The sequence below is a fragment of the Emys orbicularis genome, chromosome 2, assembly GCF_028017835.1.
Source record: "Emys orbicularis isolate rEmyOrb1 chromosome 2, rEmyOrb1.hap1, whole genome shotgun sequence".
NCBI classification, from domain to species: domain Eukaryota; kingdom Metazoa; phylum Chordata; order Testudines; family Emydidae; genus Emys; species Emys orbicularis.
Window position 1 is genome coordinate 169,248,792 of NC_088684.1, and position 24,518 is coordinate 169,273,309.

Sequence of the window (24,518 nt, forward strand, 5' to 3'; positions counted from 1 at the left end):
CCATAATACAAGAACTAGGGGTCATCAAATGAAATTAATAGGCAGCAGGTTTAAAACAAATAAAAGGAAGTTCTTCTTCATGCAGCGCACAGTCAACTTGCGGAACTCCTTACCTGAGGAGGTTGTGAAGGCTAGGACTATAACAGAGTTTAAAAGAGAACTGGATAAATTCATGGTGGTTAAGTTCATTAATGGCTATTAGCCAGGACGGGTAAGGAATGGTGTCCCTAGCCTCTGTCTGTCAGAGGGTGGAGATGGATGGCAGGAGAGAGATCACTTGATCATTGCCTGTTAGGTTCACTCCCTCTGGGGCACCTGGCATTGGCCACTGTCGGTAGACAGGATACTGGGCTAGATGGACCTTTGGTCTGACCCGGTACGGCCTTTCTTATGTTCTAAGAGTTCACAACATCTACAGGAAAGAGCACAGAGCAGGAGGGTGTCCTGTTTATGATGAAGATCAAAGAATTAGTTTGCTATATCAGGACAGAGCAGAGAGTCATACAGTATCCTTCACATGGGGGAGACAAGCTGCTAGTGGGCATTGTCTTATGACTGGAGGATCACAGCCAGGCAGGCTGTTAGGCACTGGGAGAAAGACTTTGGAGTGAACTAAACTTTTAGACAAGAGTGTATCTTGTTCCTTAAGTCTAGGTTTTAGATTGTATTTAATGATTTTGTTTTATATATAATCATTTGTTTCCATTATTTCAACTTATCATTTGAATCTCTATGCTTCATTAAACTTTTGCTTATTTTTTCTATAAACATATCTAAGTGCTGTGTGTTAAGCAGAGCTGTGACCTAAGGTGTAACAGATAAGCTGAGATATTCTGTACCTTTGAGAGCAGATGTCAGGGTTCCCTCCCCACTCTGAACTTTAGGGTACAGATGTGGGGACCCACATGAAGACCCCCTAAGCTTATTTCTACCAGCTTAGGTTAAAAACTCCCCACAGCACAAATTCTCCCTTATTCCTTGGATTAAGTAATGCTGCCACCACCAAGTGATTTAAACAAACATTTAGGGAGGGCCACTTGGAGCCCTACCTTCCCCAAATATCCCCCCCAAGCCTCTACATCCCTTTTCCTGGGCAGGCTTGAGACTAATCCCCCAAGCCCCTACACCCCCTTTCCTGGGGAGGCTTGAGAATAATATCCTCACCAATTGGTACAGGTGAACACAGACCCAAACCCTTGGATCTTAAAAACGATGAAAAAAATCAATCAGGTTCTTAAAAGAAGAATTTTAATTAAAGAAAAGGTAAAAGAAGTACCTCTGTAAAATCAGGATGGTAAGTACTTTACAGAATAACAAAAGACTCAAGAACATAGAGGATCTCCCCTCTAGGCAAAACCTTAAAGTTACAAAACCAGGGATAAACCTCCCTCTAGACAAGGAAAAATTACAAGCCAAAATAAAAGTAAGCTAACACAATCCCTTATTATTACTTACTAATTCTAATTGAGTTGGATTGCTTACCTTCTTGATCTGTCTCCGGCAAGCACACAGAACAGACAGACAAAGAACAGACAAAACAAAGCCTCCCCCCCCAGATTTGAAAGTATCTTGTCCCCTTATTGGTCCTTTTGGTCAGGTGCCAGCTAGGTTACCTGAGCTTCTTAACCCCTTCCAGGTAAAAGGATTTTGTGCCTCTGGCCAGGAGGGATTTTATAGTACTGTATACAGGAAGGTTGTTACACTTCCCTCTATATTTATGACAGCAGCATATCTGTGTCTGTGAATACTGTGAGTGGATCAGGGGCTGGCCACTCTAGAGGGATATTTGGTGGGTTTGGGGCTTGAAGTGTCCCTATCGCTAACCTACAGAGGGATAGTGGAGCCTCTGAAGGTTGAGAGGAGACTGCTTGTGTTGCCTGTGGCCAGTGGAGGTGAGGAGCTGACATCCAGCAGACACAGTAAATGCTCTCATGCTATAGGCAGGTGGTAACAAGGTGCCTCACAACCCTGGGTGCTCCCAGAAAGCATCACAGAGCCACCTTTTGAAAAAGAAATTAAAAAATATTTCACCCAAACGTAACAAACAAAAGAGGTGATAGTTTAACAGTCTAAACTTCAGATTTCAAACACCTAGCATTCCTGGAACCACCTCAGTGGTACTGACTAAACCCATTATCCTACTGAGTTAGATCAGAATACAATGCAGTTTGCTGTCTATGGGTCTTTAAGAGAAGACCTGAACAACTAGTGTCTTATTTGGATTAGAAAGACATTAAAAAACACCTTGGCACTTTTTGTAAGAGGAAGAAATTTTCCCTGATGTTCTTCAACAAAAAGTTTCCATCCCCACTATTGTTGTGTAGGATACTGTGCACTGGTTTCCTTCCATGCTCCATCTCCTGGAGCTAGCTGAATTTCAGTAGTGCTATACTTTACAGTTTGTGAAGTGCTTTGGGATTTCTTGGATTGAGACGGCTGTATAAAGCATATTATTCCAGATCCCTGGAGTATAGAAACTGAATATGTCATGAAAGGGTTGATCTAGTTTTCCAGAGTGACAAGTTCCTGAGATCAGATGTTCAGACTTAAAAAAAAAAAAAAAAAAAATCATATGGACCACCTCAACCTCCCACTCTTGATACTATTGTAGCTGACACAGGACTGTTGTGTTAAGCACCATGAAAGAGTAGCAGTAGGGTGGCATTTATGCATTCCAATTGTCTAATGAGATCAACTTTAGTAGTTATATGTCCCCCCTCCCATTACATTAGTATCTGAAACCCTGATTCACAAAAGGTACGTAGGCACCTAAGTCCCAGTTTTAGGCTCCACCATGATCCATAAAATTCATGCTGAACCTTGTAAGCACCTAAACTCACTCAGCACCTAAGTGTTCAGGGTGAAAGATCCCTCGGTGCCTAAGTTTCTACCTTTGACCATGCACACTGTTGCCTCCCTCTAGGCATCTTGGTACCTTTCTCCCATCTAACCCCCAAGGTGATCCACAAACTGGGGGAAGATAGGTCAATGAATATCAAAGTAATGTGTGGAGCCAAATCTGTAGAGCCCTGCACAGATACAAACTTTGTATCCACGTCCGATCTGCAAAAATGATCTGCAGATATCCAGGACTCTACAAATCTGGTAGGCATGCTCAGAGGTCACCTACTGGATCAGGTCCCAGTCTGTCTGGAGGAGGAGGTTAGAGCACTCACCTGGTATCTCAGAGACCAGGGTCAATTCCCCACTCTGCTGGAAGGGAAGAAAGGATTTGAACAGGGGTCTCCCCCTTTCAGGAGAGTACTCTAACTACTGAGATATGGGATATTCTTATATGGGGGCTCCCTCAGTCTCTCCTGGTGAAGTTGTTCCACTGTGAATAAATATTTAGTGTCATTGGGTGGGAGAAAGAAAATTACTCCATAGTCCAGTGGTTAGGGCACTTACTTCATATGTGGGAGACTACAGGGCCAAGGCCCCTGGCCTAATCACTCTATTTATTCACAGTGGAACAGCTTCACCAGGGGAGTTTGAAGGAATCTCATAGCACAGTGGTTAGCACATGCTCCTGTGAGGTGAGCATTCCCTGTTCAGATTCGCTCTTCCTACCTCTGACAGAGAGTGGGGAATTGAACGCAGTCTCCCACATCCCAGGTGAGGTGCTCTAATCACTGGTAAAAGTTAGTAAAAGTTATAAGGCAGGCAGCTCCTCCAGCTCTTTTGTGTAGAATGAGACAGACATCTCACTCATTCCCACAAAAACTATTTAGGCACCTAGTCCACCTGACTCTAGGAGAGGGGTTCCTGTTCATGGATCACAAGTAGAGATAGTCCCCTCCCAGCAGCCCAGACCTAGGGCTAGTCTACACTGGGAATTTACATTGGCATAGTTATGTCTCCCAGGGATGTGAAATATGTACACCCCCAAGAGACGTAGCTATACTGATCTAACCCCTAGTGTAGACAGTGCTAGGCTGACAGAAGAATTCTTCCACTGATCTAGCTACCACCTCTCGGTGGTGGGGTTGGAGGGGTGGATTACCTACACTGGCAGGAGAACCCCTCCCGTTTGTGTAAGTAGTGTCTATGCTGAAGTGCTACAGCAGCACAGCTGCAGCATTTAAAATGTACACAAGCCCTTGGGCACCTATCTCCATAAGAGCAGTGGGGCTTAGGACACATTCTTGTCATCAGCGTCTCCTATTGGCTAGCTTAGGCAGCTCCCCACCTAGTGTGCTAGCTTTTGTGAACTGCAGTCTAAGGCCGTGGCTACACTCAAAACTTCAAAGCACTGCCGCAGGAGCGCTCCCGCAGCAGCGCTTTGAAGTGGAGTGTGGTTGCACGCCAGCGCTGGGAGAGAGCAGGTACTCCACCTCCACTAGGGGATTAGCTTACAGCGCTGGGAGCTGGTGCTTTACAGCACTGTAACTTGTTGCGCTCAGGGGGGTGTTTTTCACAAAGTTGCAGCGCTCTAAAGCACCAGTGTAGCCAAGCCCTAAGGCATGTGTCTCTCTCCTTTCATTGTATAGAGAACATTAGGTCCCCAACTCAGATTTTGGGAATCATAGTGTTGTTCCTGTGATTTTCTAGATGCTGCAACGCTGAGCAGTGCAATACCTAAGTCCCTTTGTGGATCTCGGCTTGAATTTCTCAGTATTACATATTTATCCTCACAGCACCCCTAGGAAAGTACTACTCCAAGAGATGACTCATGCTTGCTGATAGTAGGGGGCACAATGTAAAGGGGGGGCACGTGATCACCCCACATCACCTCTGGAAGGAACCTTCCAGCCCCACCTCCCTGGGCCAGGGCAGCCAATCCTGATGGCTCCTGAGGGATGAGGCCACAGACGCAAGGATCATATGCCTCTAGGCCTCTCCTCGTAAGTCATGTGCTCCAGCCCCCTAATCATTTTCGTTGCCCTCCACTGGACTCTCTCCAATTTGTCCACATCCTTTCTGTAGCGGGGAGCCCAAAACTGGACGCAATACTCCAGATGTGGCCTCACCAGTGCTGAATAGAGGGGAATAATACTTCCCTCGATCTGCTGGCAATGCTCCTACTAATGCAGCCCAATATGCCATTAGCCTTCTTGGCAACAAGGGCACACTGCTGACGCATATCCAGCTTCTCATCCACTGTAATCCCCAGGTCCTTTTCAGCAGAACTGCTGCTTAGCCAATCGGTCCCCAGCCTGTAGCGGTGCATGGGATTCTTTCGTCCTAAGTGCAGAGTCCTCATAAGATTTATTTTGGTCCAATCCTCCAATTTGTCTAGGTCACTCTGGACCCTATCTCTATCCACCAGCATATCTACCTCTCCCCCCCAGCTTAGTGTCATCTGCAAACTTGCTGAGGGTGCAATCCATCCCATCATCCAGATCATTAATAAAGATGTTGAACAAAACCAGCCCCAGGACTGACCCCTAGGGCACTCTACTTGATACCGGCTGCCAACTAGACGTCGAGCCGTTGATCACTACCCATTGAGCCTGACAATCTAGCCAGTTTTCTATCCACCTTACAGTCCATTCATCCAATCCATACTTTTTTAACTTGCTGGCAACAATACTGTGGGAGACCATATCAAAAGCTTTGCTAAAGTCAAGATATATCATATCCACTGCTTCCCCATATCCACAGAGCCAGTTCTCATTATAGAAGGCAATCAAGTTGGTCAGGCATGACTTGCCCTTGGTGAATCCATGTCGACTGTTCCTGATCACCTTCCTCTCCTCCAAGTGCTTCAAAATGGTTTCCTTGAGGACCTGCTCCATGATTTTGCCAGGGACTGAGATGAGGCTGACTGGTCTGTAGTTCCCCGGGTTCTCCTTCTTCCCTTTTTTAAAGATGGGCACTATATTTGCCTTTTTCCAATCGTCCAGGACCTCCCCGGATCGCCAGGAGTTTTCAAAGATAATGGCCAATGGCTATGCAATCACATCAGTCAATTCTCTCAGCACCCTCATATGCATTAGATCTGGACCCATGGACTTGTGCATGTCCAGCTTTTCTAAATAGTCCTTAACCTGTTCTTTCACCACTGAGGGCTACTCACCTCCTCCCCATACTGTGTTGCCCAGGACAGCAGTGTGGGAGCTGACCTTGCCTGTGAAGACTGAGGCAAAAAAAGCATTGAGTACTTCAGCTTTTTCCACATCATCTGTCACTAGGTTGCCTCCCCCATTCATTAAGGGTCCCACACTTTCCCTGACTTTTTTCTTGTTGCTAACATACCTGTAGAAACCCTTTTGTTACCCTTCACATTCCTTGCTAGCTGCAACTCCAACTGTGTTTTGGCCACCCCTGCATGCTCGAGCAATATTTTTATACTCCTCCCTAGTCATCTGTCCAAGTTTCCACTTCTTGTAAGCTTCCTTTTTGCGTTTAAGCTCACCGAAGATTTCACTGTTAAGCCAAGCTGGTTGCCTCCATATTTGCTATTCTTTCTGCATATCGGGATGGTTCGTTCCTGGGCCCTCAATAAGGCTTCTTTAAAATACAGCCAGCTTTCCTGGACGCCTTTCCCCCTCATATTAGCCTCCCAGGGGATCCTGCCCATTAGTTTCCTAAGGGAGTCAAAGTCTGCTTTTCTGAAGTCCAGGGTCTGTATTTTGCTACTCTCCTTTCTTCCTTTTGTGAGAATCCTGAACTCAACCATCTCATGGTCACTACTGCCCAGGTTGCCACATCTACTGCTTCCTTTTACACCAGTGGTCCCCAACCTTTTTCATCTGGCGGGCGCCAGACGACGAGCCACAGAGGACTGTGGCGGCAACGTCAATAGGCGTCGCCGCCGAAATGCAGAGTCATCCACAGGCGTCGCCACCGAAAGGCTGCCGAAAATCGGCGGCATTTCGGCGGATGCTCGTCCGCCGGCCAGTACGCAGGCGCACTTAGACGCCCCGGCGGGCACCACGTTGGGGACCCCTGTTTTACACACAAGGCTTGTTAGCCTGTGAAAGAAAGCTATTAGGTTGGTTTGACATGATTTGTTCTTGACAAATCCATGCTGACTGTTACTAGTCACCTTATTATCATCATCATCATCTAGGTGTTTGCTAATTGATTGATTGTTTAATTAGTTGCTCCAGGTACTGAAGTTAAGCTGACTGGTCTGTAATTCCCGAGGTTGTCCTTATTTCCGTTTTTATAGATGGGCAAATATAGTGCTTCAGTCCTCTAGAATCTCTCCCATCTTCCACTACTTTTTGAAGAGAGGTGCTGATGTCTCAGATCTCTTCATTCAGCTCCTTGAGTATTCTAGGATGTATTTCATCGGGCCCTGGTGACTTGACGACATCTGACTTGTCTAAAGAATTTTTAACGTGTTCTCTCCTTATTTTAGCCTCTGATCCCACCTCATTTTTACTGGCATTCACTATGTCAGATGTCCAATTGCTACTAACCTTTTCTTTCTCCTCCTTGGTCACTTCCAACTGATATGGCCCCAGCTGATAAGGTCTAACAACAAGATTTTTTGCTAAGTGGATGACCTTGCACCATTACATTTCATTCCATATCTATTACTTCAGTTTTAAAGGTCACTCAGATCTATTTGTGTGGTATTCCAGTCCTCCTCCATATTGGCAATACCTCCCAACTTTGTGTCATCCACAAATTTTATTAGCACGCTCCCACTTGTTGTATGCATTGGCAGAGCTGGGGATGCAGAAGGTGCACTGGCAGAGGTGTGGCATACATGGGGCTCACCCTGGGCTCCAAATCCTAGTTCCTGCCCTGGCTGTGACCCTTGGCTTTGGCCCTGGCCCCGATACCTGCTCTAACCACTAGGCACAACCACCATATCCTGGACACTGACAGTTTGAGCAGCCCCAAACACAAACAATAAGAGAACTAGAGCTGATATGGCAAGCATGGACTCTGCAAAGGCCAATCTCTCTCTGATGGAGATAGTGGAAGCCCTACAGATCTTGGAGGCCCAAACTGCTGCCCTGTAGCACCCTGTAGTGCTGCAAGCTCAAGCCACACTGCCTTCTGCTTCGACCCCTGGGCAAGCCCAAGCTCCCCTGCCTGACAAGTTTAATGGCAATAGCAACAAATTTAATGGGTTCTTAAAATCATCGTTGGCTCCTATTTCTCCTATGACCACATTTGTATCCACTGATGAACTGTGAGTGAGATTATCAGCCTGCTTCCTGGGGAAGCCCTGGCTTAGACATCTCCACTCCTAGAAGAATTGATCCTGCTTCTGAGACAATTTGAAGATTTCATTAGAGCTATGGTTGTGCTCTTTGATGACCCAAGTCGCAATCAGAGAGCTGAAGCTACGCTTCGGGTGTTGCTGTAGGGACACCAGTCACTTACTAAAACATGCAGCTGAGTTCCAACCCGTGTGTGACACTTTTTTATGGTGCCCAGGGTTGTGACACTGATGGCTTTTTGGGGTGCCCAGGACTGAGTCACCTTGTTTTCAGCAAGAAGGAGGGTGTGGTGTTTTGTTTTTTTTGTGGTAGCTGGTGTCAGCTTCTTGACAGTGCCAGCCCTTCAGTCACTTAAGCACTCTCCTCTGGGCTTATGCCAGCTCTAAATTCACCTTGCAGGTTAACATTAGGTGCACCCCAATCTCAAAGAGCATCTGAAGCATCCCCCTGCTGCTCACAGAAATTGTTAGGTAAAAACTGTTTTCAAAGAAACAGTGTATGCTCACCTAGACTGGTACAAACTCAGGATCAGGTCTCTTAACATTACAGCACTGAAATATATTTACAGTGAAACAACCATAAATTTATGATTAATGTTAAGTTTTAGTAAATTGAAACAGAAATGGTTACACATATAAAAAACAAAACATAAAACACTATCCTAGGTCTACACTTATTAATGTTTTCTTTTTCTATTTAACAAAGTAGATTTTCTCCTAAGGATTCAGTTTGACAGAGCTGCTGGTTTTCAGTCAAAACTGGAATCCAAGTATTTATGAACATCCTGTGCCCTTCCAGGTGTTTCCTTAGTAAATGGCACACAAAATGTCTCACTTGCCCCCCCGTTACACTCCAGTAAACCCTTGAAGTGCACCCCCAATAAAACTCTTCTCCTTCTTTGCTTGTTGTTGGTTTTTTTGGTTGACTTTACATCGTTGTTCTTTATTAGCATTTACTTCAAACTGATGATGGGAGGCCCATTGGGAAACAATGCAATGCTTAATTTTCATGCCAATTAGCTAGATGGACAAACACTCCTGGCTTGAGAGAACCAGTCTCTGCTAGTTACTTATAGCCTGAGAATCTGGGTATTAAAGTATATGTTCAATACTTATACACAGTCCCATAAATACCATCTGTACATACAACATACAAGGATATTAATGACCAGCATGATCCTCGGTTTCAAATAATTTCTTACATGACACTTTTTATGGATAAATACTTTGAAAGCAGTGTGTTAAGTGTAGTGAGTATGTCAGACCTGATACGAGTTGCTGACACAGTAGTGAACCCTTTGCCAGCTAACACTAATAGATCCCTGGGTCACAGCTTGGTAGTAGTCACCAAGTGGAATGAGGCCACCCAGCATCATCATTTCTGACTCAGTCTAAACAATGATACTGAGGATGAACTGGCACTGATGGAATCGTCATCTGGCCTGGATGCCTTAGTCAACCTATGCATCAGGATTGAAGACCACCTGACCAAACACCACCAAGAAAAAAAGATGGTCCCCCTGGCTCCCACCAGCCCTGCTGGCTCTGGACCAACCCCCCTCCAAATCACCAGTCCCTTCTCTGTCATCCAATCCGATACAAGTTGATCAGGTCTATCCTCGCCTTTCTATGTCGAGAAGACTCTATGCCGGGCATTGGGCCTCTGCATATACTGCGGGAGACCAGGACACTCTGCATCAAGCTGCCCTGCCAAGGTCCAATCTGTGCCTAACTCAGGAAATGCCAAGCCCCAGCCCAATAGGGGACTCTGGGCTGGGCTGGCACCCCTCCCTCTTCCCAGGAGCCCATACTAACATTCATCCACTGGTACCCTGGTGATGGCCAATCAGTGCCCTACAGCTATCCAACTCCCTCCCTGGCTCCAGCACCCTGTGATGCCCAACACCAACTTAGAGGTGGACTTGGGTGCCTCAGGCAATTTCATGAATCTGGAGTTTCCCCAAGCACACAATATCCCCACTGAGCGCAAGGACTCCCCCAAGTTAGTGGAGTCCATAGACAGGTCACTCCTTTTGTTGAGACTGGTCACCAACAGATGGCTCCCTATGAGTATGTCTACACTGCAACTGTGTCTAGCCTGTGCCAGCTGACTTGTGCTCCTTGGTCTTGGGCGAAGGAGCTGTTTAATTACAGTGTAAATGTTTGGGCTCAGGCTGCAGTATGAGCTCTGGGACCTTCCCACCTCACAGGGTCCAGCCAGAGCCAAAATGTCTATACCACAATTAAACAGCCCCTAAGCCCAAACCGCTTAGCCAGATTCAGCTGGCATAGGCCAGAAATGGGTTTTTAATTGCAGCGTAGATGTACTTAGAGGTAACTACCCTTCAAGGGCATTTGGAAACCATCTAGTTTGGGTTTCATGCACAGCATTTACTAGGTGTCCTTGGCATCCCCTGGCTCGTTGCCCACAACCTGCACATCTGCTGGTGGTCAGGCATGATATGCTTTGACTCCCTGTCTTACCAACAATCCTATCGCCCCAAGAGCAAACCTGGGGGGCCAGCAACCTGTTGTGGCTTATTCAGTCCTTGAACGAATTCAGTGATACGAAGACAGGATCCAAAAGCAACTTTGGCAACCTGCACAATTTCCCCAATTGCTGCAGGGATTTCTGTTGGCATACAGTTGCTATTTAACATATTCAACAAAAAGAATGCTGACCAGCACTGCCTTAACACAGCTATGACTGTCCCAATGACCTCCAGCCAGGAGCAAAGGTTCCATTCGGGTGCATTTACTCCCTCTCTGAAACCAATCTATAGGCACTCCACAACTATCTACAGGAAAACCTGCAGAAGGGGTTCATTGGCCTCTCCACATCCCCAGTGGGGGGCTTAATGGTCTTTGTGGACTACAGAGTGCTGAACAAGATTACAGTCTGAAACTGGTACCCATAACCCAGTGGTCCCCAACCTTTTTTGTCTGGCGGGCGCCAGACGACGAGCCACAGAGGACCGTGGCGGCGGACGAGCATCTGCCGAAATGCCGCCGACAAGCGGCAACATCAATAGGCGTCGCCGCCGAAATGCCGCTGACAAGCAGTGTCATCCAGAGGCGTCACCACCGAAATGCCGCCGAAAATCAAAGGCATTGCAGCGGTGACGCCTCTGGATGACGCTGCTTCTTGGCGGCATTTCAGCGGATGCTCATCCGCCGGCCAGTACGCGGGCGCACTTAGATGCCCCGGAGGGCGCCATGGCACCCGTGGGCCCCGCGTTGGGGACCCCTGCCATAACCACTTATTAATGAGTTGTTCAAAAGACTCCACTCCACCAAGGTCTTCACAAAGTTGGACCTCCATGGAGCTTATAACCAATGATGATCAGGAAAGACAAACGGAAGACAGCCTTCCATACCAGTTATGGCCAGTTTGAGTATTTGGTCATGCTGTTTGGATTTTGCAACACCCTGATGACTTTCCAGCACTTCATAAAGGACATCTTTAGGGACATGCCAGACCAATTTGTCATCATTCACCCGGATGACATCCTGATTTTCTCTGAAAGGCAGGACCTCCACAATCATCATGTGCACATTGTCTTGGAGAGAGACTGCCAAAAAACCACCTCTACACAATGCTCGAGAAATGTGAGTTTGATCAGGACACCATGGAATTCTTGGGATATATCATCCCACCTGAGGGACTCGCCATAGACCTGCATAAAGTAGCGACAACATCTGACTGGGCTGCATCCAAGGGTGTATGTGGGGTGCAGCAATTCCTGGGGGTTGGCAATTTCTACCAGCAGTTTATTGAAGCTTGGTTGCATCCATAATGGCAGTCCTGCAAAAGGGGACCCAGTTCACCTGGTCCATGGAGGCTCAGTTGGCCTTTGATTAACTAAAGAGGGCATTCACTTCAGCACCTACCCTGAACCACCCAGATACCACTAAACAATTTACAATCAAGGCAGACACTTCAAACTTTGCTGTAGGTGTAGTATTATCTCAAAACATGGGCCGCCACAACCAATTCCCACAATCAAAGCCCTTAGGGTCTCCTCCAGCCTCTGTCCATATCTTAACAGCCTTGATCTACTATCTCAAGAGACTTCCCTGTATAACTGCCACACACCCAGGGACACTCGGTAATCCTTGTTATTGTTGAGCTCCTAACAAAGATGGTGCACTTCATCATGTGCTGTACTGTTCCTACCTCATGGGAGACAGCTCAGTTCTTCCTAGAAAATGCCTTCTGTTACCACAGGTTAACAACAAGCATTGTATTGGACTGGGGTCCCCAGTTCATCTCCTGATTCTGGCAAGAATTTCTTAGACTCCTAGGCATCAAGTCCCTCACTTTGTCTGTCTAGCACCCACAGACTAATGGGCAAATACAGAGAGTCAATCAAATCTTGAAGCAGTACATTCGCTGCTTTTTGAGCTACCACCTGGACAACTGGCTTCTGCTGCTGTGCAATGCCCAATTTACATATAACAATGCAATCCATGCCTTGACCCAACATAGCCAATTCTTTGCAAACTATGGTTTTCACCCCCACTTCCACCCAGACTTGCCCATGAGTTCCCCAGTACCAGCCACCATGGATTTTGACTACACCAGCAGAGCCAGTCTCCAGACAACCTAACAAGTGCAGCTGGCCTATAGTAAGCTGCCTAATTGGCTATACAGCCTGATTGGTTGGAAGAGGCAGCAGCCTGGCAGCAGCAGCAGTTCATTGGTTGCTCAAAGCATTCACCCATGGCTGTGTTAGCTCCTGCTTGTTCCCAGTCTTGCACCTGCTCTGGACCCAGCCCTGCTCCTGCCTTGCCTCATTTCAGGTAACCCAGCTCTGATCCTCAGCTCAATTCCTGACTTTGGCTGTGACCCTTGGCTTTGGCTCCTTGCCTCTGACTACTACTACAACCAGCAGGCCTGATAAAAATTGCTAATGTTGGAGAATCTAAGTCAAGATTGGATTTTTTCTAAAAGATGTGCTCTAGTTCAAACAAAAAAATATTTTGGAGAAGTTCTATGGCCTGTTCTATAAAGCTCAGATGAGATGATCACAGTGGTCTCTTATGGCCTTAGAAGCTCTGAACCTATATTAAAGAGCCATTTAGTACCCAGTATTCTCTCTCCATGAAGGTACTTGTACACTAAGTCATCTTTTATTCTTTTTGACAAACTAAACAGCTTGAGTTCTTTAAGTCTCACTGTAACACTTTTTTCCAGTCCTCAAATCATTTGTGGCTCTTGCCTGCACCCTCTATTTTCCAACATCTCTCTTGAAATGTTGACACTGAATTATTCACAGTATTCCAGTATCAGTCTCAACAATGCTGTATACAGAGGTGAAAAATCACCTCCCTATTACTACTCACTACTTATTTGTTTATAAATTCAAGGATCACATCCAAGATACCTGTTTTGGCATAGCAACACCCTGGAAGTTCATGTTGAGGGCTTGTTCACTGTGACTGGTAAAAAAATTTCAGGGTCACTCCTTTCCAGGGTACAATCCCCCCCCCCCCATTCTGTAGGTATGACTTGCATTCCTTGTTCCTCGATGAATAACTCTGCATTTGGCTGTATTAAACACATTTTATTTGAATGGCATGAATGTACCATCCTGTGCACCCCCTTGTGGCTAAGGTTGATATTGCAGGTGAACCTCTGCCTTACTTCCCCAAATTGGGACATAAAACATTACTTGCAAAGGAATCTGGACAAGGGGACCCGAAAGAAACAAGCAAACCAGAAATAAGTGTTTCTTTTAACAAGATCTCATGGAAAGAGCATTTGTAATAACAGTTGAAGAGGGCCTTATTACAGGACCCCAGTATATAAGCTCCTCAACTCAAAATCCTCAAAGTCTCCTAGCCTGTTTAGGCTAGCTTGCTAGAGCCTGGAAGACAGATCACCATCTGTTGCTACTTGAATGACTTCTAGTACCCTCTCTCTTGCTCAGCTTCTTGTTCCTGTTTAAATAGGTCAGTCCTAGGGCAGACTAGTGAGCCTCCTCGATTATACTCAGACTGTTCTGATTGCCAGTTTGTGGCTGATCCTTAAAGGGGTAGAACAGTCCTTCACAAATGATCTTAGTTTACCAAGAAATCCAGATCACTCTACTAGATTGCCCTGTACTCATGATTATTTACCACTCCACCAGTCTTGGTGTCATCCACAAATTTTATATTTGCTTCCAAATTATTGATGAAAATATTGAATAGCATCAAGCCTAGTACTGAACCCACCTAGAAATCCTCTCATTCATTGATGATTCCCTGTTGACAACTATGTTGTGAGATCCATCAGTTAGCCAGTTCTTAATACATTTAACAGTAACTGATGACTCAGAATGTCAGGCAGTACTAAGTCAAATGCCTTACAAAAGTCTAAGTACAATCCATCTACTCACTTACCTTTATCAAACAAACTTCTAATCACCTCAAAGAATATAATCAGGTTTGTCTGACAAGACTTATTTTCTATAAAGCTATGTTGACTGGCATTAGTGATATATTTTTGATCAACTGAATCCCATATCAGCCTTTCCACTATTTTTGTCTGGGATTGATGTCAGGCTAACCAGCCTATAGTTAACAGGGCCCTCTTGCTTGCCCTTTTTGAATATTGACACAATAGCACTTTTCCAGTCTTCTGTAAGTTCCCTGGTATTCAAGATTTATTAAAAATGAGTTTCAGCAGTCCAGATGTCTCCTCAGCCAACTCTTTTAGGACTCTTTGGTGCATGTTATCTAGGCCTGCTGATTTAAAAATGTTTATCCCTAGTAGCTGATGTTTAACATTGTCCTGAATTACTAATGGACTGGAAGGTCCTTTCATCATGTGAGGCAGTGCATATTCCTACTTTCCATATACAGAACAGAAATATTTATTGAACAATTCTATCTTTTCTGCATCATTAACAATTATACTATCTCCATGTAGTAATGTGCCTATACAATTGATAGGATTTCTTTTTTCTTAATATACTTAAACTCTTAATTGTCCTTAGCCCTGACAGCCATGGATTTTTCCCTAATGTCTTTAGCTCTCCTTATCAATTTTCTGCACCACCTGACTTCTAATTTATATTGATTGTTAGGCCATTTGTTATTTTTTTTTATTTCTAATTGCTACCTTAACTTCACAACAGAACCAGGATAGGTTTTTAGCCAAATTTGTCCTCCTTGATTATGGCTTTTGGGCCATCTAATAAACTCTTAAAGAGCTCCCAATTTTCATTCACATTTTACTGTTTAATTTTTTCCCTTCCAATCAGTTTTACTCATAGTTTCCCCATACTTGGGAAATGAGGCATTCTGAAACACCAAGCACATGTATTACTCTTTGGATCAGTCCTCTGTCCACATTTAATATAATCAGGTCATTCATGATCACTAGCCCTGAAGCAATCACCAACTTTTAATCCAGTGACTGATTCATATTTATCTTCCATAATGCGGTCCAAAGTAGTAGTACTGCCTCCTATTGAGTGCAATACCTTTTGTGATAGAAAATCTCCACCTATAATTTTTAGAAATTAGTGATATTTTGCTCCTGGCTCAATGAAACCTCTAGCATACGTCTCCCAAATTGATGACCCCTCATCACCCATTTTTTCTTTCACACAGACAAATAAGCAACTAATCCTGTTGTCTGATTTTATTTGGTAATCTGTAACAGATCCCAACTAGTACCCTCTCCTGGCTACTGGTAGGGAACTGTTTTCTGGTGACTGGTGTCATGATTCCCTGTTATTGCTTCTTATAGTGGCCCCTACTCGTTGCTGCTCAGCTAGTTATTCCTCTCATCTTCTACAGGCATCCACACTGATGTGGGACCCTAGTGCTTCATAGTACAGCTGGGCCAAATTTTTGGAAGAAGAGTTTATTTGCCAAAAATGCAGTTTTGGGTCAACCAAAACTATTTGTGAATTTGACACATTAGTGGAACAGTTTCAGAAAAAAATAATTGTGGGAGGCTATATTCAAAAAAGGGATTTTGGTTGTTCTGTGAATGGTGCCTGAGGAGGAGCTACTGCTGCCACATAACCCTAGACACTAGGTTAGTGGGTCTCACCTGTGATGTGGAAAATGCCAGGTTGAATCCCTACTCACTAACAGGGACTTAAACTTGGGTCTCTCCTTCCTAGGCGAGTACCCTAGGCCAGTGGTTTTCAAATTTTTTAGGTTGTGTATCCCTTTCCAAATAATGCAGTCTACCGCATATCCCCATCTGAGATAGGTATATTATGACCCTATGATTAGATGCCAAGTCTTACTAAATAAAATGCATTGTCTGCCATTAGATGATTTTCCTCGTGTACCCACAGTGAAAGCTCATGCATCCCTAGGGGTATATGCACCCCAGTTTGAAAACCACTGTGCACAGGCTATAGTCATCATCTCTTTTGCCCAATGACTACTCAAGTATTTGATACAAACCAGAACGGCTTCAACAGAAGAGACTGAGCCCTGGTCTACACTACAGGGTTAGGTCGAATTTAGCTGCGTTAGGTCAATTTTATAATGAATGCGTCTACACAAGCAACCCTGTTCCGTCGACCTAAAGGGCTCTTAAAATCGATTTCTGTACTCCTCCCCGGCAAGGGGAGTAGCACTAAAATCAGCCTCGCTGGGTCGAATTTGGGGTAGTGTGGACGCAAATCGACGTTATTGGCTTCCGGGAACTATCCCAGAGTGCTCCAATGTGACCGCTCTGGACAGCACTTTCAACTCCGATGCACTAGCCAGGTACACAGGAAAAGCCCTGGGAACTTTTGAATTTAATTTCCTGTTTGGTCAGCATGGCGAGCTCAGGTGACCATGCAATCCCCCCAGAATCGCAAACGAGCTCCAGCCCAGAATACCTACAAGTCTGGGATTAGTGCACTCACTTAAGGGGGTGAGGGTGGGGAGATCTTGGCTCAAATTCCTACTCCAGAGTTTCCTGTCATTCTGGGGTACAAAATATATCGGAAGGACAGAACAGATCATATGGGGGGGGGAGCAGTGGCACGATATGTGAAAGAAAATGTAGAATCAAATGAAGTAAAAATCTTAAATGAATCCACATGTTCCATAGAATCTCTATGGATAGTAATTCCATGCTCTCATAAGAATATAACAGTAGGGATCTATTATCGACCACCTGACCAGGACAGTGATAGTGACGATGAAATGCTAAGGGAGATTAGAAAGGTTTCAGAGTAGCAGCCGTGTTAGTCTGTATCCGCAAAAATAACAGGAGTACTTGTGGCACCTTAGAGACTAACAAATTTATTAGAGCATAAGCTTTCGTGGGCTACAACCAAGAAGTGGGTTGTAGCCCACGAAAGCTTATGCTCTAATAAATTTGTTAGTCTCTAAGGTGCCACAAGTACTCCTGTTATTTTTTGGAGATTAGAAAGGCTATCAAAATAAAGAACTCGATAATAGTGGGGGATTTCAATTATCCCCATATTGACTGGGTACATGTCACCTCGGGACAAAATGGAGACACAAAATTTCTTGATACTTTAAATGACTGGTTCTTGGAGCAGCTGGTACAGGAACCCACAAGGGGAGAGGCAATTCTCGATTTAGTCCTGAGTGGAACGCAGGATCTGGTCCAAGAGGTAACTATAACAGGATCGCTTGGAAATAGTGACCATAATATAAAAACATTTAACATTCCTGTGGTGAGAAGAACACCTCAACAGCCCAAAACTGTGGGATTTAATTTCAGAAAGGGGAACTATGCAAAAATGAGGAGGTTAGTTAAACAGAAATTAAAAAGGTACAGTGACTAGAGTGAAATCCCTGCAAGCTGCATGGACACTTTTCAATGACTCCATAAGAGAGGCCCAACTTAAATGTATAACCCAAATTAAAAAACACAATAAAAGAACTAAAAAAGAGCCACCGTGGCTTAACAACCATGTAAAAGAAGCAGTGAGATAAAAAGGCATCTTTTAAAAAGTGGAAGTCAAATCCTAGTGAGGTAAATAGAAAGGAGCATAAACACTGCCAAATTAAGTGTAAAAATGTAATAAGAAATGCCAAAAAGGAGTTTGAAGAACAGCTAGCTAAAAACTCAAAAAGGTAATAAAATGTTTTTTACGTACAACAGAAGCAGGAAGCCTGCTAAACAACCCTGGACAATCGAGATACAAAAGGAGCACTTAAAGACGATAAAGTCATTGCGGAGAAACTAAATGAATTCTTTGTTTCAGTCTTCACGGCTGAAGATGTTAGGGAGATTCCCAAACCTGAGCCGTCCTTTTGTAGGTGACAAATCTGAGAAATTGTCACAGATTGAAGTGTCACGAGAGGAGGTTTTGGAATTAATTGATAAACTTAACAGTAACAAGTCACCGGGACCAGATGGCATTCACCCAAGAGTTCTGAAAGAACTCAAATGTGAAATTGCGGAACTATTAACTATGGTTTGTAACCTGTCCTTTAAATCTGCTTCTGGAAGATAGCTGATGTAACACCAATATTTAAAAAGGGCTCTAGAGGTGATCCCGGCAATTACAGACTGGTAAGTCTAACGTCAGAACCGGGCAAATTAGTTGAAACAATAGTAAAGAATAAAATTGTCAGACGCATAGAACAACATTACAGAAACCATGTTGTCTTTTGCCCAGTAAGTTAAGGGAAATCATGTCTTACTAATCTATTAGAGTTCTTTGAAGGGGTCAACAAACACGTGGACAAGGGGATCCAGTGGACATAGTGTACTTAGTTTTCCAGAAAGCCTTTAACAACGTCCCTCACAAAAGGCTCTTACGTAAATTAAGTTGTCATGGGATAAGAGGGACGATCCTTTCATAGATTGAGAACTGGTTAAAAGACAGGGAACAAAGGGTAGGAATTAATGGTAAATTTTCATAATGGAGAGGGGTAACTAGTGGTGTTCCCCAAGGGTCAGTCCTAGGACCAATCCTATTCAACTTATTCATAAATGATCTGGAGAAAGGGGTAAACAGTGAGGTGGCAAAGTTTGCAGATGATACTAAACTGCTCGAGATAGTTAAGACCAAAGCAGACTGTGAACAACTTCAAAAAGATCTCACAAAACTAAGTGATTGAGCAACACAATGGCAAATGAAATTTAATGTGGATAAATGTAAAGTAATGCACATTGGGAAAAATAACCGCAACTATACATACACTATGATGGGGGCTAATTTAGCTACAACTAATCAGGAAAGAGATCTTGGAATCATCGTGGATAGTTCTCTGAAGACGTCCATGCAGTGTGCAGCGGCAGTCAAAAAAGCAAACAGGATATTAGGAATCATTAAAAAAGGGATAGAGAATAGATGGAGAATATCTTATTGCCCTTATATAAATCTATGGTACGCCCACATCTTGAACACTGCATACGGATGTGGTCTCCTCATCTCAAAATATATACTGGCATTAGAAAAAGTTCAGAGAAGGGCAACTAAAATGCTTAGGTGTTTGGAACGGGTCCCATATGAGGAGAGATTAAAGAGGCTAGGGCTTTTCAGCTTGGAAAAGAGGAGAGTAAGGGGGGATATGATAGAGGTATATAAAATCATGAGTGGTGTGGAGAAAGTAAATAAGGAAAAGTTATTTACTTGTTCCCATAATATAAGAACTAGGGGCCACCAAATGAAATTAACGGGCAGCAGGTTTAAAACAAATAAAAGGAAGTTCTTCTTCACACAGCGCACAGTCAACTTGTGGAACTCCTTGCCTGAGGAGGTTGCGAAGGCTAGGACTATAACAGGGTTTAAAAGGGAACTAGATAAATTCATGGAGGTTAAGTCCATTAAAGGCTGTTAGCCAGGATGGGTAAGGAATGGTGTCCCTAGCCTCTGTTTGTCAGAGGGTGAAGATGGATGGCAGGAGAGAGATCACTTGATCACTACCTGTTAGGGTCACTCCCTCTGGGGCACCTGGCATTGGCCACTGTTGGTAGACAGGACACTGGGCTGGATGGATCTTTGGTCTGACCCAGTACGGCCATTCTTATGTTCTGTATCTTAGGTGAATGCCCTAGCCCCTTGGGGGGAAAGGGTGAATGCACATGCCATCATGTCCTCCTCCTGTCTTGTCAATCTAGCTCTTAATTTCCTGTGTTTTCATACACACACACACACACACACACACACACACACACACACACACACACACAAGCCCCACAATAAAATGATTCATTCCATTTAAAAAAATTTTGTCAACACTTCCGATTTGCCAAACATTCTGAATTTCAGTTTTGCTCAAACCAATTATTTTTTTTCATTTTTGGAACTGCCACTGAACCACAAACTCAGTTATTTGCCCAGCTCTATTCCACAGGACTGACCACTGGTAAAACAATCTGGAGAATACCAGTGGTCCGTGGACCACAGTTTGGATATTGCTGCCCTAGCTAAGACTGCAGACTTGGAAACTGAATAAAAGATGTCAGACATTGTGTGCTGATGAATATTGGGTCCCATGGCTCCAACTCTGGCTTTCACAAAGTAAACTGAAAGTGGTTTTCAGCTGAGGAGTCCCTCAATATAAGGGAATTCACCAGTGGAAGGATGACCAGCATTCTGTCTCCCCTTCACAGCCCTTGCATAGGATGATATATTGGGGCATGGGCATAGCCTCCTCTGCACTCTGTCAATCCCTAGCTGCTGCAAAAGTCCATTGGGCAGGCATTGTTGCCATGTGCAATTTAGAATAGCTCCTCAAGGCTGCTTAAAACTGGTCCCATAGAGTGGCTGTAAAAATGATGTAAGGCCCCCTTCTGTACACTACCCAGATGAGGATTTCAGTCCTTGATCTTTTAGTCTTGACTAATATTTTAAGTTTCCAGAATAGCTGCCTTTCTTCACTAATATAGAAAGTTGCTTCTTAATTATTGTTCCCACAGTACATGGGAAATGAGATATTGTTTAAATTTCACACTTGCCAGTTTAGTAATACTTGTCATACTTTTCTTTTCAGGATACATTGAAGAATGCCATGAAAGTACTGCAGTAAATTATTTCTGGTACAGGAGAGCTTTAAACATAAGCTCTGATATCACTGACAATGGCAACTTACAATGGTGGTTAGTTTTGTGCTTGGCCATTTGCTGGGCAATTGTGTACATTTGTACCATTCGAGGAATTGAATCCACAGGAAAGGTGAGGAAATAGAGAGACCACCTAGAAAAGTTGACTTGCTGCTCTGTCTCTTGTCCTTAAAGTACTAGATTTCATCTTCATGGGAAATACAAAAACAAGTATGTTCTTTCAAACCCTAATTCTTAGAGTAGATATCCCCAAATGTATTTTAGGGAGGGATTTTATGACAAAACAAATTCTAACTGGTCTTTCTGCTTCCTGAAAAAAACATGTTATACTTACAATATGCTGCTTCAAAAACATTGTACTAGAATGAGATATTGTAGTAACTAAAATAACCTCTATTGACCTTGTTGTCTCTATCTCGCTTTTCTTATTTCCCTATTAGGCTATTTATGTAACAGCCATATTTCCTTATGTGGTCCTAACTATATTCCTTATTCGTGGACTCACTCTACCAGGAGCCACTGAAGGTTTAGTTTACTTCTTCACTCCTAATGTAAGTATCAGTGTTGGCTGTATTCAAAAACATACTTTTTTCTAGTTATACTGGCCATCTAGCTTTCAAATATCACTTTTCCAAAAACTTCCTATCCAGTACTTCATCTAAGGTTCTTTTCAGTCAAAGTATTTGTAGTTCTATGAATATATCTTAGATTGTGATAAGAGTGAAAGGAGTACTAAATCATTTTTTTACTAAGCATTTTCCCATACTTTATGATACAGTATCATAGAATCATAGAATATCAGGGTTGGAAGGGACCTCAGGAGGTCATCTAGTCCAACCCCCTGCTCAAAGCAGGATCAATTCCCAACTAAATCATCCCAGCCAGGGCTTTGTCAAGCCTGACCTTAAAAACCTCTAAGGAAGGAGATTCCACCACCTCCCTAGATAACCCATCCAGTGCTTCACCACCCTCCTAGTGAAAAAGTTTTTCCTAATATCCAACCTAAGTATATGCTTAGGTGGAAGCATACTATGAAGGCATCATTAGTGACACCAAAGTTAAAGTGGAATTGAGTTTTGCACTTAAAGGATGATTCAGCTTCTTATGAAAAATGTGTATCCTTCTGAAAATTATGGTACTTACTGAGTAAAAAATTAATCTTCTGAGATTTTAAAAATAATTCACTTTAGGAATTAAACACTTGATTTTTTTAAAGATTAATGGTAATTCCCCCCCCCCCATTCTTCATAATTGAAAGCTTCTTCAGCAGAGCCTGAAAGAATCAGGATTTATTATGCAGAACTGTCCTATTTCAAAATGACTGCCATCCCCCATTGTTCTCAATAGGACTGAAGGCACAGCTCCCCTCATTTGTAGCCATTTTCAGACAACTACTTAGCTTGTAATTGCTTTTTTCGTGGGGAGGGGAGAAGGCAGGAAGTGTAGCTGTACAGTGAAGCTGAGGCGAAGAGAGACTGAGGGAGGAGGAGGGTTGGCACAAACAGCAAATCAGCACAGGGCAGAGAAAGTCAGAACTATCTACTGATTTTGCCTGGAATGTCCACAGGCAGGGCCGGCTCTGGCTTTCTGGCTGCTCCAAGCAAAAAAAAAAAAAACCTGCGGCGCGGCCGGAGCCAGGGTGCCTTCCTGTCCTGCAGATGTGCCCCGGCTAGCGGGGGGAGAGAGAGAAGGGGGGCGGCCAGGGCTTCAGCGGGGCGCTGCCACGTGGCCCCTCCCGCCGTGCCCCCTCCGCACCACTCCGGTAGGCTGGGAGGGAAGGACGCGGGCTGCCCTGCCGGACTTGCTGCAGGGCGCTCCTGTCCTCCACGCCGCTGCCCCCTACAGGGCGGCCGGAGCGGAACAACAACAACAACAACAAAAAGCAGCGGCCGTGCCGCCCTAGGATTGGGCGGAATGCCGCCTCCTACAAGCTGCCGCCCCAAGCACCAGGTTGCTCGGCTGGTGCCTGGAGACGGCCCTGTCCACAGGTCCCTGCTTTAGCTACTTTTGCTTCTGCTAGCTGGAGTCTCTGGCTGGCTCCTCTCTACCTTTCTCCCCAAATGCCACATGATGTGGGAGGAGAGGAGTGGCACCACCTGGACCCTAGTATCCCCAGAGTGTATGTGGGTCTCCCCATCACTGTTCTAGGACCAGGGAAGGAGTGGCCCAGCTGGGCACCATTTTACCATCCCTTACTGCTGCAGTCCCTGCTTTGGATGTTTCTGTTCTCACATCTCCCAGGTGAGTGCCTTAATCACTGGGATATTGGGTATTCTGAACATACACACCAACCAGTCCCCAAAATCCCCAGCTGGCTCACCCCAGCTGTATTTTGTGTGGGTTAGGCATACTCAGAGCATGCCTACCAGATCGGGCCACAAAGGCAAGATAGGCAGGAGAAAGCCTAGTTCGAAAATCACATTGGGGTAAGGCTCCTTGCAGCTCATCTAGCTGTGGGGAAGTGTTAGGATTTAGGCAACTTTGTGTATTCCCAGTGGGGGGAAATTGGGATTAGGTGCTGACAGGGTTAGGCAGCAGAACAATGGTTTTGTGAATGTCAGGCATCGAAGGCTATTATTTAGGCACCACTAAGTCCCTTTGTGTCCCACAGTGTCTCTGGCTCCTCATAGCATAGTGGGCTACCATCTTCCCTCTGGGCAGTTATGGCTTCAATCCCCATTGAGAAAAATGGAAAGGGGGCAGCAGTTTGTGAAAGATAAACTCATTTATGAAAAATAAATGGCAAAAAGTGACCATTAATCCTAAATATGTTTTCAAAAGCTACCCATTGCATCAGATCTACTCCACAGGTAGGCCAGGAGGGGGTATCTAGGCTGTGTGTGTGTGTATATGCAGGGTCACATAAGGAGGTCCAAGAAGAGGGGTGAATTTGGAGGTGGTGCACATGGGGTAATGTAGGGAGGCATGAGAGGGAGGGGAACTTTGGAGGACAGAAGGGAGGACGAAACTGGTGTACACTTTGGCTATTTTCTTCTGCTCTAGCTAAGAAGGCAGTTGAAAAATCAAGTTTTAACTGATCCATATGCTTGGCTCCATAGTAAGGTAAAGCAGCTAGAGTGTACCAGTAAATCTGCCCATAAAAATTAAAATTAAGAAAGTGATTTAAGGTTGATACTTCATATCTTCAAATCATTAAACCACCACATGGTGACATTAAGTTTCTTCAGTACTCATGTATGAAATTTTATTTTATAAAGAAGGACACTCCTAGGCAAAAACTGTTAAGATGTTGTTAAGGTGGAGCGTACGGTTTAGCAATTTAGGGTAAACTACATTACAGGGATGTTGCAACTATCCTAGAACCTAGCATTATAAACATCAATGGGCTTTGGATTAGGTCCTTAAATATTACACAAAGTATTTTAAATTCATGTCAGC

At 44.3% G+C, this 24,518-nt stretch overlaps 1 protein-coding gene across 1 annotated transcript in view; it reads left to right on the top strand.

Moving 5' to 3' along the window:
- Positions 1-24,518, top strand: part of LOC135873401 (sodium-dependent neutral amino acid transporter B(0)AT3-like) — a 91,416-nt gene that overhangs the window by 35,723 nt on the left and 31,175 nt on the right. Inside the window, exons 4-5 of the mRNA XM_065397864.1 lie at positions 21,050-21,231; positions 21,560-21,670. Coding sequence (XP_065253936.1) covers positions 21,050-21,231; positions 21,560-21,670 — 293 coding nt within the window. The remainder of the gene's footprint in view (positions 1-21,049; positions 21,232-21,559; positions 21,671-24,518) is intronic.